The sequence below is a fragment of the Merops nubicus genome, unplaced genomic scaffold (genome assembly GCF_000691845.1).
Source record: "Merops nubicus isolate BGI_N331 unplaced genomic scaffold, ASM69184v1 scaffold32495, whole genome shotgun sequence".
Lineage (NCBI taxonomy): Eukaryota > Metazoa > Chordata > Aves > Coraciiformes > Meropidae > Merops > Merops nubicus.
This window is the reverse complement of record NW_008612175.1, coordinates 25689-41347: the sequence shown is the minus strand read 5'-3', so window position 1 is coordinate 41347 and position 15659 is coordinate 25689. Positions and strand designations below refer to the sequence as shown.

Below are 15659 nucleotides of genomic sequence, written 5' to 3'. Positions count from 1 at the left end.
GAGGACAGATAAGGTCATGCAGGAGCACCATGGAATAGACAGGATGTCCCAGGCTCCTTTCCTTCTATTTTAATTAAAGAGAGGAACAATGCCTTTGTGTGCAAAAGTCAAGTGTCCTAGAATCCTTTTGGTTGGAAGAGGCCTTTAAGATAATGAACTCCAACCCTTCCCCCAGCACTGCCATGTCCCCACTGACCCGTGTCCCTCAGCTCCACATCTCCACAGCTTTGAAACCCTTCCAGGGATGGGGACTCCACCACTGCCCTGGGCAGCCTGGGCCAAGGCTTGACAGCCCTCTCGGGGAAGACATTTTTCCTCATGTCCAATCTAAACTCATCCTGGTGCAACTTGAGGCTATTTCCTCTTGTTCCATCACTTGTAACATGGGAGAAGAGACTGACTGTCTCCTCCCCTCCCCAGGCTCCAACTTCCTGTCAGGAAGTTTTCAAGTGTGAGGTGGTCTCCCCTGAAGAAAAAGAAGCTAAGACACCTTTTTCAAGCTCTCAAAAATTATAAAATGAGAGAAAAATAAAAATACTTTTTAAAATAACTTGTTATGAATGTTCAAAGAAAAAAATCTCATCAAAAGTTCTCTGGAAAAGAAAAAAAATAGAAATTTATCCTTAGTTAGGGTACTGAATATACACTATGTTGGTGGAAAAAATAACTGGTTCATACCACGGCTGGTGACTTCTGCCTCTGGAGAAAGATAAGTAGGTGCTGGCACCAGGGGTATCTCCTGCAAGTTGACTGGTACTTTTGTTGAAGATTTGGCTTGTTTGATCTGCTTGAGGACCTAAAAGCAATGCAGAAGCAAGAGACCAGTTAATCATCACAGGAAGGGATGTTGTGTGGACATTATCGTTAGTTGTTGATTATTGTACCTTACTAAATCCACTAGGCCAATAGAAGGGGAACAAGCAAGAAGCACAGAGAACTGTAAATATTCTCTTCATAAATAAATGGAAAATCAGGCTGACTGGATAACTCTGCTTCCAGAAATGCTCACAAAAGAAGCGAGGACAAGACTTCACCTTTCTCAGTTGTGCCTCTCATACCAAATAACATGGGTTTGGTGGTTTTGTTATTTTTTGCTTTTAAACAACAAAGGACACCCTTGACATTAGCCTGTGCCACTATTGCCACATACATAAAGAGAAACAAGTAATTTTTTTAATTTCAACCAAGAAAATGGTTTTAATGTCTCCCCAGTTAACTCCTTCCCCCCCAAAATAATTCAATCTTCAGCTAGATCAAGCCCCCAGGTCCCCCCCTTTTTGGTAAATATAAAGACACATACATTTTCTGGGAGCTGCTCCTCCATATCATGTTGATCTGCCACCACTGGTTTGTCAGCTTTACATTTCACATCCTAAAAAGTCAAAAAAAAGACAGTGAGGTGTTTTGAAAACGTCTCATCAGCTTAAATAAAATATCCTCCAAGCCTCAAAATTAGGATTCTAGGCAAACACAATGCTATTGCCTCATGTAAGTCCATTTGTAGCTGAAGCCCAGAACTTGAAGCCAGGAAAGCTGGTATGAGAACAGGGAATATCAGGATTTATTAAAAACACACCCAACAGTTTTGAAGGCAGACAATTAAGGAAGGGATCTCAAACAGTGGCACTTCAATCATGGGCTCCACTTGTATCTAATTTCTTTCCATATTCTTGCAATACACTAAAAAATATTTTTTCTCTCTTACTTTTACAACAGCTTTCAGGCAGTTACAGTGTCCTTCCTTTGCTAGCCCTTAGCCAAACTCAGGCCACTTTGATCACCGTATTAGCTACTTACCTTACCCCATGTTAAAAAAAATACATAAACAGCTTATTTTTGAGAAGCTTGAGTAGCAGCTTCAAAAGACAACAGAGGTATTCTGCATCTCAAAAGAATTTCTAATGAAGATGACAATTCCTGCTTTTTTTTTTTTTTAAATAAAAAGTTAAATCAAATTTTAGGTAACCAAGCTTGAAAATACTAGCCTTGTTTCCTAAACTTTTATTATGTTGAATTATGCCAAGCTCAACAGGCAGGGTAGATTTTTTTTTTTTCCCTTTTCTTTTCTTGCATTTTTCTCCAAGCTTGCTGTAACTATTATCCAAATGGATAACAAGAAAAAAAGATAAAGTGGTGATCTCATTGTATTATCAGAGGTGTCAGGGGAAAAATGGGAAGACCGCTTTGTCATTTTATGAGGGATGGTTTTAATGAGCAATGAAGAATTACTCCATGCTTCCCTTTTTCATTCTGATATGTGACTAAAATCTGAAACTTCATCCTGCACATCAAGTAAGCATCAAGCATCACTTCTAAATCTCTCTAATCTTCTCCATTTAGCTCAAGACTATGCTAGAGGTACCTGAAGAAAATATAAAGACTTCCAGGCCCTCAAGCACTGAATGGCACACTCAGCATTTGTCATGAGCCTGTGACCTGACTGATTCTGTTCCCTCAAATGCATCCAAAAGCATTTTTAAGAATCCCCTCCTCTTTGCCAGTGTCTCAAGGACATGTTTTCTGTTTGTGGTAAAGACAGATTATTGTTCCCAGTTCAAATCTTCTAAGGAAAATGAAACCATTCACATACACCCAACACCAGTTTAACTATCAAACCTCCAGGAGACTGACTTAGGGACATGCTCTGTCTGGACACTAAGGATGCACGGTCCTTCAGAGCACACACAACCACTGCTCAAGCCACTTCCACCTTTGTAAGTTAAAAGTTTTGAGAACATCTCAAAGTCCCTTACACCAATTCTTTTCCAGCACCTTGTGGAAAGCTAGAGAGTTGCAGCCCTCAGAAAACCACAACCTTCTATCAGGCCACCTCAAACTTCAGCTAATAAGCACACAGGCTTTGCACAGCACTTCCATTGGCTCCAGTTCAGAAATAAAGTTGTTTTCCTTCCCCCCCCAAGTTATCATCCAAGTGTACAGTGATGTCCATTATATAACTTTATACATTTTAAAGTGATGAAGTGATAACAAAAAGTATCTTGGGAGAGACTGACAAATTTATCAGCAACAAATGAATAGAGAATGATGTGATTTTTAAATCTTTTTTTTTAATTACAGCTGTCACTTGGTGAGACATCCTGCCCATGCTTTGAGCTGTACATACTTGTGGAAGATCTCTGCTGATAAGCACATACTTTTTATTTACTCAGTGAACTTGATCTTACTTGTTGACTTTTACATTCCTGATTTCTCCTGACATATGACTGAGAAATTCAGTAACAATAGTGAAAGTAGCATTAGGCTCTAGTAGCAACCACCATGTTATGAAAAACAAGGCACTGTTTTCTTTTGCCTCAATAGTCACTAAAAGACTGCAAGAGAAATCTCTTTTCCTCAAAATAATGAGCTGTCTTGTGCTGCATGGCAGTGTCAAAGTCTTAATGTCAATACAACTACAAACCCATTTCCTTGCAGTCACAATCAGCACTAATCACAACCACCAGCATTTACAAAAATAAGACACTCTTCAAAATATTTGCCATGTAATTTTAAAATCCTGATGGAAAGAAAACTCTGCCATTATGAAACTGTCTTTTGCCACTGATTTTCACCCATTTATGCCTCTAACCTAAGAGTTGGCCCCACTGAAGGCATTATGGAATGAGCAATTGGATACAGGCAATTGGATATTTCTCTAAATCCACCTCCCAGCCCTTGACGTTTCAGTAGTTATTTATCTGATGGAAAAATCACTGAGTCACCTCTAATCAAACATGCACTGAACGAAGGCAGTGGGTGGGAGTGACACACTCCTGCCTCCTAGTCTCACCAGTGACCTGGTGGGGATAACAACACTGGACTGCTGGACACAGCCTCTGGGTTCCACAGATAAAAAGTCAATTGTAGCAGCCAGTTGCTCTTACATGAACAACGTAAGTGGAAAGATGAGATAACTTGGTATGGACAGTGGGAAAGAAAAACTGAATACTACACACTGATGCTCTCCTGCCTCGAGGCTCTCAACAAATCCATGCCTTTGTCACCTCTTACCTTTCTGCCACTGAGCTCTTTGGGACAATTCCTACCACCAACACTTCATCTTTACCTTTTTTTTATTTACCTTTCAGACTAAAATACTGTAACCTCTACCTTTTGGCTTCACAGTCCCCTTCTTCCTTGCTTCAAATTTAAGAAGAAGCTGCTCTGGGTTTTGTGTTGTTCCAGTGGCATCTTCCCTCCACACCTATCTTGTATCACTGCAAATTTTATTGTTTTTCTCCATAAAATCCATACTTCCTCCAATACCTTTCAAAAAGCTGTACAGTACAATATCCTGCACCCAGAGTTCATTTTTGTACAAGACATTCTATATATTTTTATCCACTTCAGTCTTTGAGCAATCTTTCATATTGCCTCGTAATCCCTCAAAAGTTTCTTGCCAAGCTGAGCAAGAACCCAGGTGAATTACACCTGTAAATACATACAGTAAAACTCTGATTCATTTATATTCCAGCACATCAAAGGAGGATTCTGCACAAATACCAATAATCCAACTTTTTTGTAATCCATTAGGAACACAAACTAATCCATTTCACATGGGTGGTTAATTCTGATGCTGGAACATAACACTTCCTAACTCTTGGGAGTTCATAGATTCATTAATTAAATACTTACTGGCTATAGAATATTATATATATTCAATTCATAGCTGCAAAACCCAGGACACTGTTTCCAGAAGACGTGATGGATCAGGATGAAGATAACTAAGGAAAAACAATCTGGAAATGTCAAGTTTCCTTAGCTGAGGACAGCACACATGAACTGTTGGACAAAATCACTGCCTCAGCAAATTTTAGGCACCTCTAGGTTAGTCACTTCTCAGCATGTTTAGTACCTTTCCATTTTAAACTTTTATCATAGAGTCCAAAAAAAGAGATTAGAGCTGCACCCTGAAGGACTTTCAGGTTTCTGATAATGCTCAATCCTGCCACATGAAACACCAAAAAGCTCCATCTGCATCAATGAGAAGTTCAGTATTTATTACAGTGCACACTGACAGCACCACATTAAACCAGAAGTTATGGGCTTGATGTAGAAATTACTGAGAGTAACTCTATAGCTATGTTATTCAGGAGGCAAGACTAGATTATGATAATAGACATTTTGGCCTTAGAATTTATGAAGCTATGAATATAAATAAGAATCTGATTTACAGACCATGCTTTCTTCTCAAGTTTGTCACACATGGATGGCAAGAGTGGAAACTCAATCCCCTCACTGAGAAAGAACTCAAGAGGGGGCCAAAATGCTACATAAACCTCTTATCTCAATATTTTAACAAATTCTACTGCCTGCTTAGTTCATGAAAGCAGTCTATGTATGTAAAGCTAAGAGCCTGTTTCTGCTCCTACATGTACTGGATATGATCTGGCAAAAGTGGGTTGTAATACTCCAACACAAAGGTGGAGAGAAAAATCAAGACAACGAACCTCCATTTTCTGAGTTCAAATCATCATTAAATACTACTTTAAATCACTTACAATTTTGTTGGATTCCTCATCAGTCATGCTTTTCATAACAGCTTCCAAACTCAGGTCTTCTTCACCACTTGCATGTTCGGTGCCACCATGATCCTGGTAGAAAGGATTGATAACAGTTTTAAAAAGAACTATGATCCCCCATAAAAGCTAAAGAAAAAAATGAAGACATTTTAAACCTTTTCTTTTGTTTTTCTAAACAAGTAGCAGCAGGAAAAAGTAAAAATAACCACAATTAAAGCATCCTGATGTCAGAAGTCAGATAAGTGATACAAGTTTTGAAAGACAGACCTCAGTCTCCACTTGGCTGGCCCAAAGAACCAGGAGGCAGCCCAACACCAGCACTTAGGTTCAGACCTGGATCAACTTTCTAAGCCAGACGAATCCCTATCAATAGTGAAAACTGCTGAGTTTGTCTGAAGAGACCTTCTCCAGACTTGTGTCAGGAAGAAGAGCCTCACGCATGCTCAGCACGTTAAAGGAAGCCCAGTTTCCTTCACACAACCTGAACAGGTTGGTAGCAGCAGGACCAAGTGCTCCAGCCTGGAGGAACTGGTAAAGCCAAAGCTCTTCTGGTCATCAAGCTCAGCAGGCTTAAGCCAGCACTGGAGTACAATCCCCTACTTAAAGTGCAAATGTAGCCTCAGGATTCAGATATTTCTGGACATTGATGTCAGAATACTGCAGATGACATTCAATGACAAGGACTGAAGAACCAGTAAATGAAGGGAATGGCCCAAACAACATAAACGTTTTCACCAAGATGTGCGCCAGAACTTTCTCCTGCATGAAGTTTTTCTCTTTCTATAGAAGATTCCCAGCAAAAATGGCCCTTGAAACACAAAATAGCACCATACTAAGTAGAAAAGCTTGCCTAATCAGGATTTTCTGGTATTTTCTCTAGATAATAACTAGCATAGATTTAAGAAGCATAAGCTTGGACGAAAAATTATTTCCTATCCATGCCAATAAAATTAAGATAAATAGGAAATGGCTTCTTTTCAGGGAAAAGAAGTTAGAATTTAAAGGTTAGAGTATCACTACTTTGGTTACACATAAAATTGAACATGTTAATACTCCTTCCCTTTTTGAAATCAAAGTATCAAAAATTTTTCCAGATTTAGATTATTTTGATTTACTTGATCTTAAAAAACACATTGAAGCCTTTGATCCAAATTTGGAGCTGCTGTCTCTTTCAAAGCAAAATGCACTATGTGCAACAAATCAGATTCCAAGATCTTCAGTCCTAGAAGGAAAATTACTTCTGAATTTTCATTAGACATTTTACATTTAAGTACACAATGAGAATGATGCAGATGTCTCGACCCCACTTGAGCAGGTAAAGTACCTCTGCATTCATACAAAGGCTTACTCTGTTCAGTATTGCAACAAAATATCTCATTTTGTGGCTTTCTGGTGAGTGAAACTTTTAAACCCAGTTATTTTATAGTAATTAATATTTAATATACTTTGCTTCTGGTGGATTGCCCATAGTATTACACCATAACATAGTCTTATCTTAAAGTCTTAAAGCAAGACCCTGTTTTAAGACATATTTACTGTCTAATCACTTTCCATATTAAAATACCTTAATGCAGAGATAATTAACGATAATAAAGAGATAAGATAAAGGAAATGAACACAGTGTATGGTAACCATGGCACCCTGATATTCTGTTATGCTAGCCAGGTTATTTAGTGGGATTTGACAAGTTTCATGTACAGCATGTGTAACACAGAATGTTCAATATTCCTTTGGTATTTTAAAGATATTTGAAGATACAGTGTACAGTCAGTTTTGTTTTTCTTTTTTTAAAGACAGGAACAGCTGACAAAGGAAAGCCACGTAAACTTCTATAGAACAACAGCATCTTTTGGTTGCATTTATTTTATATAATAAGAAGATACCAGCTAGAACTAAAAACCTGCATTTACTTAGAAAACAGACACAATGTAAATAGTAAGAGGTTGTCATTAATGCATGAAACTGAACCCACAGGCATCTATCTCTAAAGGCAAACATCACATATGAGGCTGAGGGTTTTGGTTTCCACATGCCAGTAGAGTCTAATTACCACCATTTGACCACAGCACAGAATGTGCCTAAACAAAGCTTCCTCTTTCACTCCGAAGACACAAATATTAAAGGAAGCTGGGAACAAATGCAGGTATCAAAGAGTCAACAAAAATAAAATGAACTTGGGCTCTGTAAGTTGTAATTTGGAACCCTCCAGCTGCACCTGGGATGTGCTGGGAGAACAAAAAGCCAAAAGCACTGTCCAAAAATGCCTTGGATCCAAAGAACAACCAAGCAGCTCTTGCCCTGTACAGCCCTACATCTGTATGGAAGTAGCCACCAGTGGTAACATAACCTGGGAAGCAACAGCAAGCATGCAAACAGGAGATTCATCTGGTGTTACCTGGAGTGGAGCAGTGCTGTGGGGATCACAGCAATGCTCACTGAAATACCAGTTCAGTGCACATGAATTTATCAATTCCAGGCAAGACCCAACCCCAATTGAATTATAAAACAACTTTTGTTTTATTAGCTCAAATAGAAATAGAATTAAAAATCAACAGCAAGGTTAATCAGGTACTTTATCTAGAAAATTTGGTTACACTGTATGGTGATGTCAAAATGAAAACAATGTGGTGATGCTGCATGGGACTTGTGGTGCACAAAAGAGCAATCAGTCTGCATAGGGGCTGAAATAGGAACTAGAATGAAGGAAAACACTGGCAACATGACCACACCAAGGACTGTGTGCTACGACACTGTGCACTAGAGCTCACTGCTGAAACAGCCCTTGTCTGTTATGAGAGGTGGATGCTGGGGCACAGGACAAAGAGGTGGATCAGGGCTCTCAGCTAGGCTGGGATTGTCTCAAGGGGCTCTTGTAATGCAAGCCATGTACCCAGTGACCTCTTTTACCACAGATAGTTGCTGGTCATCCCTGCTGTGTTTTTGGAGATGCTAATGGGAGAGTATTTTGAGGGAAAAGGAACTTAGAAGGTTGGAGCTTTCCCCTGAAAAATGCTCCTCTCTCTTCTGTAGGAGGATATTCATGTTCCAGGCAAAAGATGCTCACCACCACTGCTCTAACCAGCTGAAACAGGAGCAAGATAGGAGATGGCAAGGTTTTGTTTTGGAGACTTTTCCTCCCCCTGTACAGCAATAACCTGTTGTTCATGCCATGTCAGCCCTTTCAGTAAAGAAGAGACAGGGGAAACTATGCCTATTAGGTCAAGCCCCTACCCAATGCATTTTATGATTCAGGGTTTCATTAGACAAGGTGCTCAAACTTATAATGAACTGCTAATTATGATTAATCTAATCTATCAATTAAAAAACCAAAACAAAACAACTGCTCATAAACCTTACCTCAATGGACGAGTGGGAGCCAGAAGGCAAGGGGAAAGGAGTAACAGCCATCTGATTGACTGCATCTTCACTTCTGTAAAACAACCAGCCAGCAACATATTACACACTGAATCACAATGGCCAGACTTCCCTCTGGAGCTGGTTTTGCCCACTAAAGAAATACTCTTACCAGCATAAAAAGTAACTGTTATCAGAAGTTAGAACTTAGAAGAGCATTTCATTTTTGCTTTTGTTCTTTGCTAGCAAACAGTTTACATCCCTCCTTGGGATCACAGCAGTTTCACATGGGACATACTGACATCACATTCTTTGGAAATCTAATTTTGTGTGGATTATCAGAGGAGGCAGCTGGAGTTTATGGTCCCCACGCATCTACAGACATGTTGATATTTCTGTAGCCTCCTCTACTAGTGCCTACATTTGTAAACTGCTTGTTTGTAGCCTAACATTCACACTACTGAAATAAAATACCAGTCTTACTACAACGGCTTGTTTTTTTCTTTTTTATTCATATATGTTGTGGTCTTTTCTAAAACATTCAGTGGAAAAAACTTTGAAAAACTCTCATAAAAGGTAGGAAGAACAGAGGTGAACAGTGATTTCCCCTACATAAAGTGCATTATTTTTCCCAAGATGCTTATTACTTATGGCATCTTTTCCTCTGTCCTCTTTAAAATGCATTCCCAAGTTGACATCTGATTACTTTGTAACTTTCAAAAGCCTGTTGCTTTTTTTTTTTTTTTTTTTTTTTAATAAATAGCATTCTGCTTTGCTAATGCTTTTCCTCAAGTGCCATTTAAAATTATTTGGCTTGTGGAATTAGCTCTGCATTTTTTTTGCCTCTGTAGAACCCAACCAAGTAAAATACAATTTCAGTGATATTGTTTAAGGCAGATCTGAGGCATAGGAAAAAACAAGACGCCAAATTTTGCTACAAAAACTGTACTGATGCACCTCTTTCTTTTGGGGGTGAACAGTTCTCACAGAACACAGAAGCCAGGAACATGATGCAAACCCCATGTTTTAATGATTCAGTACTATCAGCATAGCCTCTGCTCACTGGAACGTGCCGGGGAGGAATCAGTAACACTCCAGCTTTGCAGATACAGATCTTGAGATGAAAGCCCATGATGTCTCATGCAGTGGGTCTTCTGGGTTTGATTTCTGCTCCTATCTCCTACCTTCTAGGTTACTGTAACACAAGCAGGTTTTTTTCCTCTTTAATTTCTATCATAAAATATTAGACTAGAATGTGTTTAAAAACCTTTTATGGAAGTGCTTGAAAGAATAAAAAAGTCTCATTTTATCCCTCAAGAGTTAAACACATGAAGCTAGCATGTTCTGCTCCCTGAAAGACAAACACTGTAGACCAACAGCTCTCAGCAGAGCAGGGTATGGGAACTCCAGTCACAGGCATTTGCAATGATAAATCCTGCAGGCAAAGGTTGGTGAATTAATTTATTTATCTACAAACAAACAGCCACACAATTCAAAGGAGTTGGTTCTGTGCTGTTCACTTTTGTACTCACTCCCAGCCTCTCCTCTGGGCCCTGCTCAAAGCCTTGCAGGAGTCAGAGACCATGCTAAGATCAGAACCAGAGTGGCTCACGTTGCAGAGACGTGTGTGCAGAGGGCCAGGACAGAACTGGGGCATGCAAAGAATCCAGCCCATGAATTTGATAAGCATTTCACAATTTCCACGAGCATTTCCCCTGGAAGACACTTAGGCAATGGCATTTTCCCTCCTCTTATCTTTGTGAGACATCAATCTGATTACATGGCTTTTCTAAGAATGTAAGAATAAACCAGCAAACATGTCTAAGAGACCCAGCAATTTTTACTGGGCTGTAGAGCTTTTTCTGACAATAGCTTATACAAAGCCCAAACAACACAAAAACTAACACCACTTCTGCAGCTTCCCACACGTGCTGCATACCTTGCCATAAGGAGCAGACCTGAAAACAAGGCATGTACAAAACTTTGTAAGAAATATTCCAAAAATTGCCAGACAGAAGCTTCATGACTTGCATGACAAAGTGGGGTGTAGTTAATTACACAAACTAGTTTCTGCTTCATACACACACACAACACATGTTTTTTTTCCCCCCAATCACTAGGCAAATATATTTATGCAGTTCTAAATGGACGGCCATTTTTATTCCAAGCAATAAAAAACCACTTAAAGTAATTCCCTGGGAAAAAAAAAATGCAAAAAATTAAAAAAACCAAGGTTAGGAAGTGTCACAACTTGTAATCTCCCCCTGCTAGGACTCGTACATATTTAAATACTTTAATGCTGCTTCAAAGGAGAATGCTTCAAAGCAGAATCAAAGTGGGAACATATTTTAAAGTGACAGATCTAATAATAAATTGCACTTTCTGCTCTCCACTTCCATAAGTGTCCTCAACTAAAACATGAATTTATTTACAACTAAAAGGAGCAATCATTTTCTTTTGATGCAGAAGCAGACAGCTCAGGAGTCTGAACACCATATTCAAATGAGCATTCCATGTATTTGGATAGCTGCTACACAACCACCTCCAGGAAAGCTGTTCTCAGCTACCAGTGCTCAACATTGCTGCAGGTTAAGGTGTCTAAACCCCTCACAGCTTCAGACTCCCAGGGTCAAAGCAACACACAATGTGATTTATATGACAGGGAGGCTCAGATGCTCCCCCTCTATTATCTGCAAAAATGACAGACATCCACTGCTCCTCTTCCAGCTCTGGCACTGGTCTGTACAAGATGCTGGGATGGCAGCCCACCTCCTTGTGGTGCTTGAGCACCAGAGAGCTGTTTATTTTTCATCAGTTACGTATAAACTGAACAGGGAAGGAATTCAGCACTCCCCCCACAAATACATTTATTGCTTCTAGCCTCTCAGGATGAGTTTCTGAGTGAAAATGGGAACTAGACCTGCTTGGAGGTTAGAGTGTCTATTGCTTGTACCAACATCCCTAGCCATAGCTGATACTGAAGAGACAAGAAGCCTTCCTCACTGCAAACATGACACGAAGCAAGATATAAGTGGCTAAGACTTTGTAACTTTTAGAAAAGCACATACCCTTTCAGCTTTTTTCATTAGATTGCCACACTTTACTACATTTTACTTCCTTTCTAGTCTAAATAGGAACTCTGGACATTCCCCATCCTTTCTCACTGACCAAAGAGAATACTTCTGATGTTTTGCTCCAACAACTACACCTCTGATGAAGGAGAATATGTGCAGCTTAGGCAAGGACAAATAGTTATTATTGACTAATAATAAACCACCATAAATATTAGGCACAAAATAAGCCTGAAGAGAGCAATATGCAAATCCAAATCCAAAGGGATTACTCATTCCATGCTGCAGAAAGTGAGCCTGGAGGGAAGGCTGAGTGGTGTGCTGTGAGGCTGCCCTGCAGTGCTGAGCTGCGCTGACCAGAACGCTGCCCCTGGCACGTCAGAGGAATGTCACACACAGCTGGAGTGGTCTATGGAGCATTCAGAAAGTTATCTTTCTAGGGATGATAACCAGAAGTCACAGCCTCAGCCAAATTCAGTTGTGTGGGCTTTTTTTTCTTTTATCTTTTTTTTTTCTCCATTTGCTCATCAACCTCAGCCTTGTAATTCTAGAATTTCTGTTCCCTGTCTTCCTCAGAGGACATTTTCTGGTTTCCATTTTACTTACTCTTACACCTCTCAGGTCTGTGATGGTATAAGCTCATTGTCACATAATGCTAAGAATATCCTTGGTAAGCCTGCTGAGTGAGATTCATTACCTGCCTAAAGCAGAGCACCTTGTCTAAGATAATGTCCAAACTTCTTCTATGACAAGTACAAAAATCAAGATAAATCCCAAGCCAGATCCACTCAGAAGGACAATTCATCCCTGCACCTATATGACCTAATTCAGGACTGAATTGCTCTTTGGAGGTTCTTCACAACTGTTGACTAATCACAGAAGTCCAGATGACATCTAAATGTCTAAATTAAGGGAGATGAACTTCCAGCCAAACTATCTGCAACTACACAGTAAATCAACACTGAAAGATAATTTGACAACAGCTTTGTAAGGGGTTGTGGATGCTTTTGGGGAAAACAAAGCACGTCAAGAAAAACCTGATAGCTTCTATGCAGTTGCATGACATCCCAGTTGGAACAGATCTGCAGACCAAGTGAATGAACTTTTGTCCAGTAACCCTTAGGACTTCCACTGGTTGTGACACCAAGGCATAAAGTCCTGAAGATTATTGAAATCTGATATTGTCCACATCCTGCTTGTTAAACAAAAAAAAAAAAGGAAAATCAGGTCAGGGTCTCATATTTTCTCATCTTTGTTTTCCCCCTAGAAGTTCCTTTGGAAAGGAGGAGCTGCAGGGAAGCTGCAAAAGGCACGCTAGGCTCTGCCTTCAGCTGGGTCAAGGCAAGACCTTTGTATTGTGCATCTTGAAAAATCTCTCCTGCTAACAGCAAGAACAGTCTTGTTCTCCATTTCCCCTCCATCCACTTCTAACTATGGGAGAGCCAAATGCATACAGATATTTTAAATGAGCAACTAATATTCATATAAACTGCAACTTAGGTCATCAAAGGTTTGAAAGAACCCAAATTACTTAACTTCCTCAACCATGCACTTGTTCCCACATGTGTATGACAGCAAGGAGGAAACAGCTCTGAGGAAAACAGGAAAGGTTCAGACTTGCACGCACAGTGTCTGGCAAGAACTTATTTTTAAAGCTTTCCCACATGAAAGAACCTCAACAATCAAAGCAAGTAAAACCAGAGTTTATATTATTAAAATATGACCAATTATGTAAGTTAGAACAAATTTTAAAGCAAAAATAATTTCTAAAGCATGACAGTATTTGAGGCTCTGGCACGTAACACACAACATTACATGCAGAGGCTCTAAAAGAAGAACAGTCACAGCAATGGACTCACCCTACCAGTCCTCAGAGTATAAGGATCTTTGTCCTTTGCATGTCACCATAAGTAATGAGAAATTGGACTTTACAATTACACCTTGAAATGGAAGGAGGGGTTAGGTGACAGAGATATGTGGGTTTCACTGGGAAGCTCCAATCCCATCACCAGAAAGCAATGCTGAGGGAACGAATGGCTGCAGTGTGGGAGGATGGCTCTGGACAGCTAACAGATGGGATTTCAACACCTAAAATCCAACAGCAGTTTACTTTTAAAGCATTCCTCATGTTTCATCACACCACAAGACAATTTTCTGTTAGGAAAAAAGGTATACCAAAGAATGAATCACAGCACTGGATACATTGGGATGATGGTTTGAAATCAGTGGCATCCACTTTGATTCAAGCATTCAAACTATAATTGATCTGCTTATTATACTAACACTGAAGCACCAAAACAGACTAAAGGCAGTTAATTGAGCATGGAAGAAACACTGAATTCACTGAACGATAAAATTCTCACTGTAAAAGAACATTCTGATACAAACTGGATTTCCTACTGCAGATGTAAAATCTAATTACATTGTTTTATTATGCACCTTAAAAGGATGGACTTAAAAAGGATGCATGAACAAAACCCACAAAGGATAAGAAACCCATTCTATTTTGGCAACTAGGGCACAGAGCCTCCTACAAGTCCCTTTCTCAGGTTACTACCTGGATAATTCCTGTTGTTGAAGGCTCAGACTGAGAAGTTCAAAAGGCAGCTAAGACGTTCATACACCCTATTGCCACTGACTTTCACCAGATCTTCCATAGTGTCATGACTCCTTTTGACTTTGGAAAGCTGCAGTCAACTTTTTAGTTATTTCTGATATTCAGAAGTCTAAAAGACAGCCAATATTTGGCATGGTAGCTTAGAAGTTAATACAGCATCTGTACAACGTTGAGGTCAGACAAAATGTGACTGGACACTAATGAAAGGAAGCACTTGGTCCGAGTCATTTCAACTCAGGAAAATGTTTTTGATAAACTTTTTGATATCTGTTTGATAAACTGGGTGAGCAGGTTAAACGCCTTCCAATTGGTTAATGTAGAAGGCTATAAAGCTCAAGATGCACTGAATCTAAAAAAAAAAATTAAAAAAAAAAGGAGAAGTGACACTATAACTGCAAATCTTTTACATGCTATTATGAGTTCATGTAATTAATGAGACCACTGGGAAACTGTGCTGTGTTAAGACCTATATTTTGGAATCTGGCCAAAATCAACTGTTTTAAACAATCATCGTCAACTTAATTGAGGAAAAGATGCTCATAAACCAGAGCAAGAAGCCTTCAAATATAAGCAGACATCCATGAGTCTCTCAACACTTACTGCACTGTCTCATCAGCAAAAATTTCAGGAAAGGGTGGGAATGCAATTGTAACACTACCTGGGTATAAAGAAAGTGTGAACAGATTTTTACAGCGCAGATGGTAACTTAGGATTTTGGTAGAAGGTCAAAAAGGCTGAGGACACGTACTAATCTTTATTTTTTCCTACAAGAAATAAATTGAACACAACAAACTCCATGTTATTTAAAGATAGCTATTCCAGTTCTCATAGAAAGGCTTTTCTGTGCCCAGGAATTTCTGGGTTTTTTTTGGTAACTGACTAAAGAGTTTGTGGAAACATCCCCCTGCCCTGCACATGAACCAAAACACCAGAAATAGGAAAACCTTGATGCTGTTTCCTGCTTCAAAGTAAAAAGCAGCACGCTTATCGCCGAGCATCCTTCATCTGAGGAAAATAAGGCCTTGGGATATCAGAGGGCACTTCTTAGTAATAACCCAAGAGTCCCACCAGTTTTGCTTTTCTGTGCTAGGTCAG

General features: G+C 39.5%; 1 protein-coding gene across 1 annotated transcript in view; it reads right to left on the bottom strand.

Moving 5' to 3' along the window:
- Window positions 1–15659, bottom strand: part of LOC103774093 (inaD-like protein) — a gene marked incomplete at both ends in the record, with an annotated part of 59244 nt that overhangs the window by 30213 nt on the left and 13372 nt on the right. Inside the window, 4 exons of the mRNA XM_008941473.1 lie at window positions 679–796; window positions 1301–1372; window positions 5502–5594; window positions 8880–8952. Of these exons, the coding sequence (XP_008939721.1) occupies window positions 679–796; window positions 1301–1372; window positions 5502–5594; window positions 8880–8952 (356 nt within the window). The remainder of the gene's footprint in view (window positions 1–678; window positions 797–1300; window positions 1373–5501; window positions 5595–8879; window positions 8953–15659) is intronic.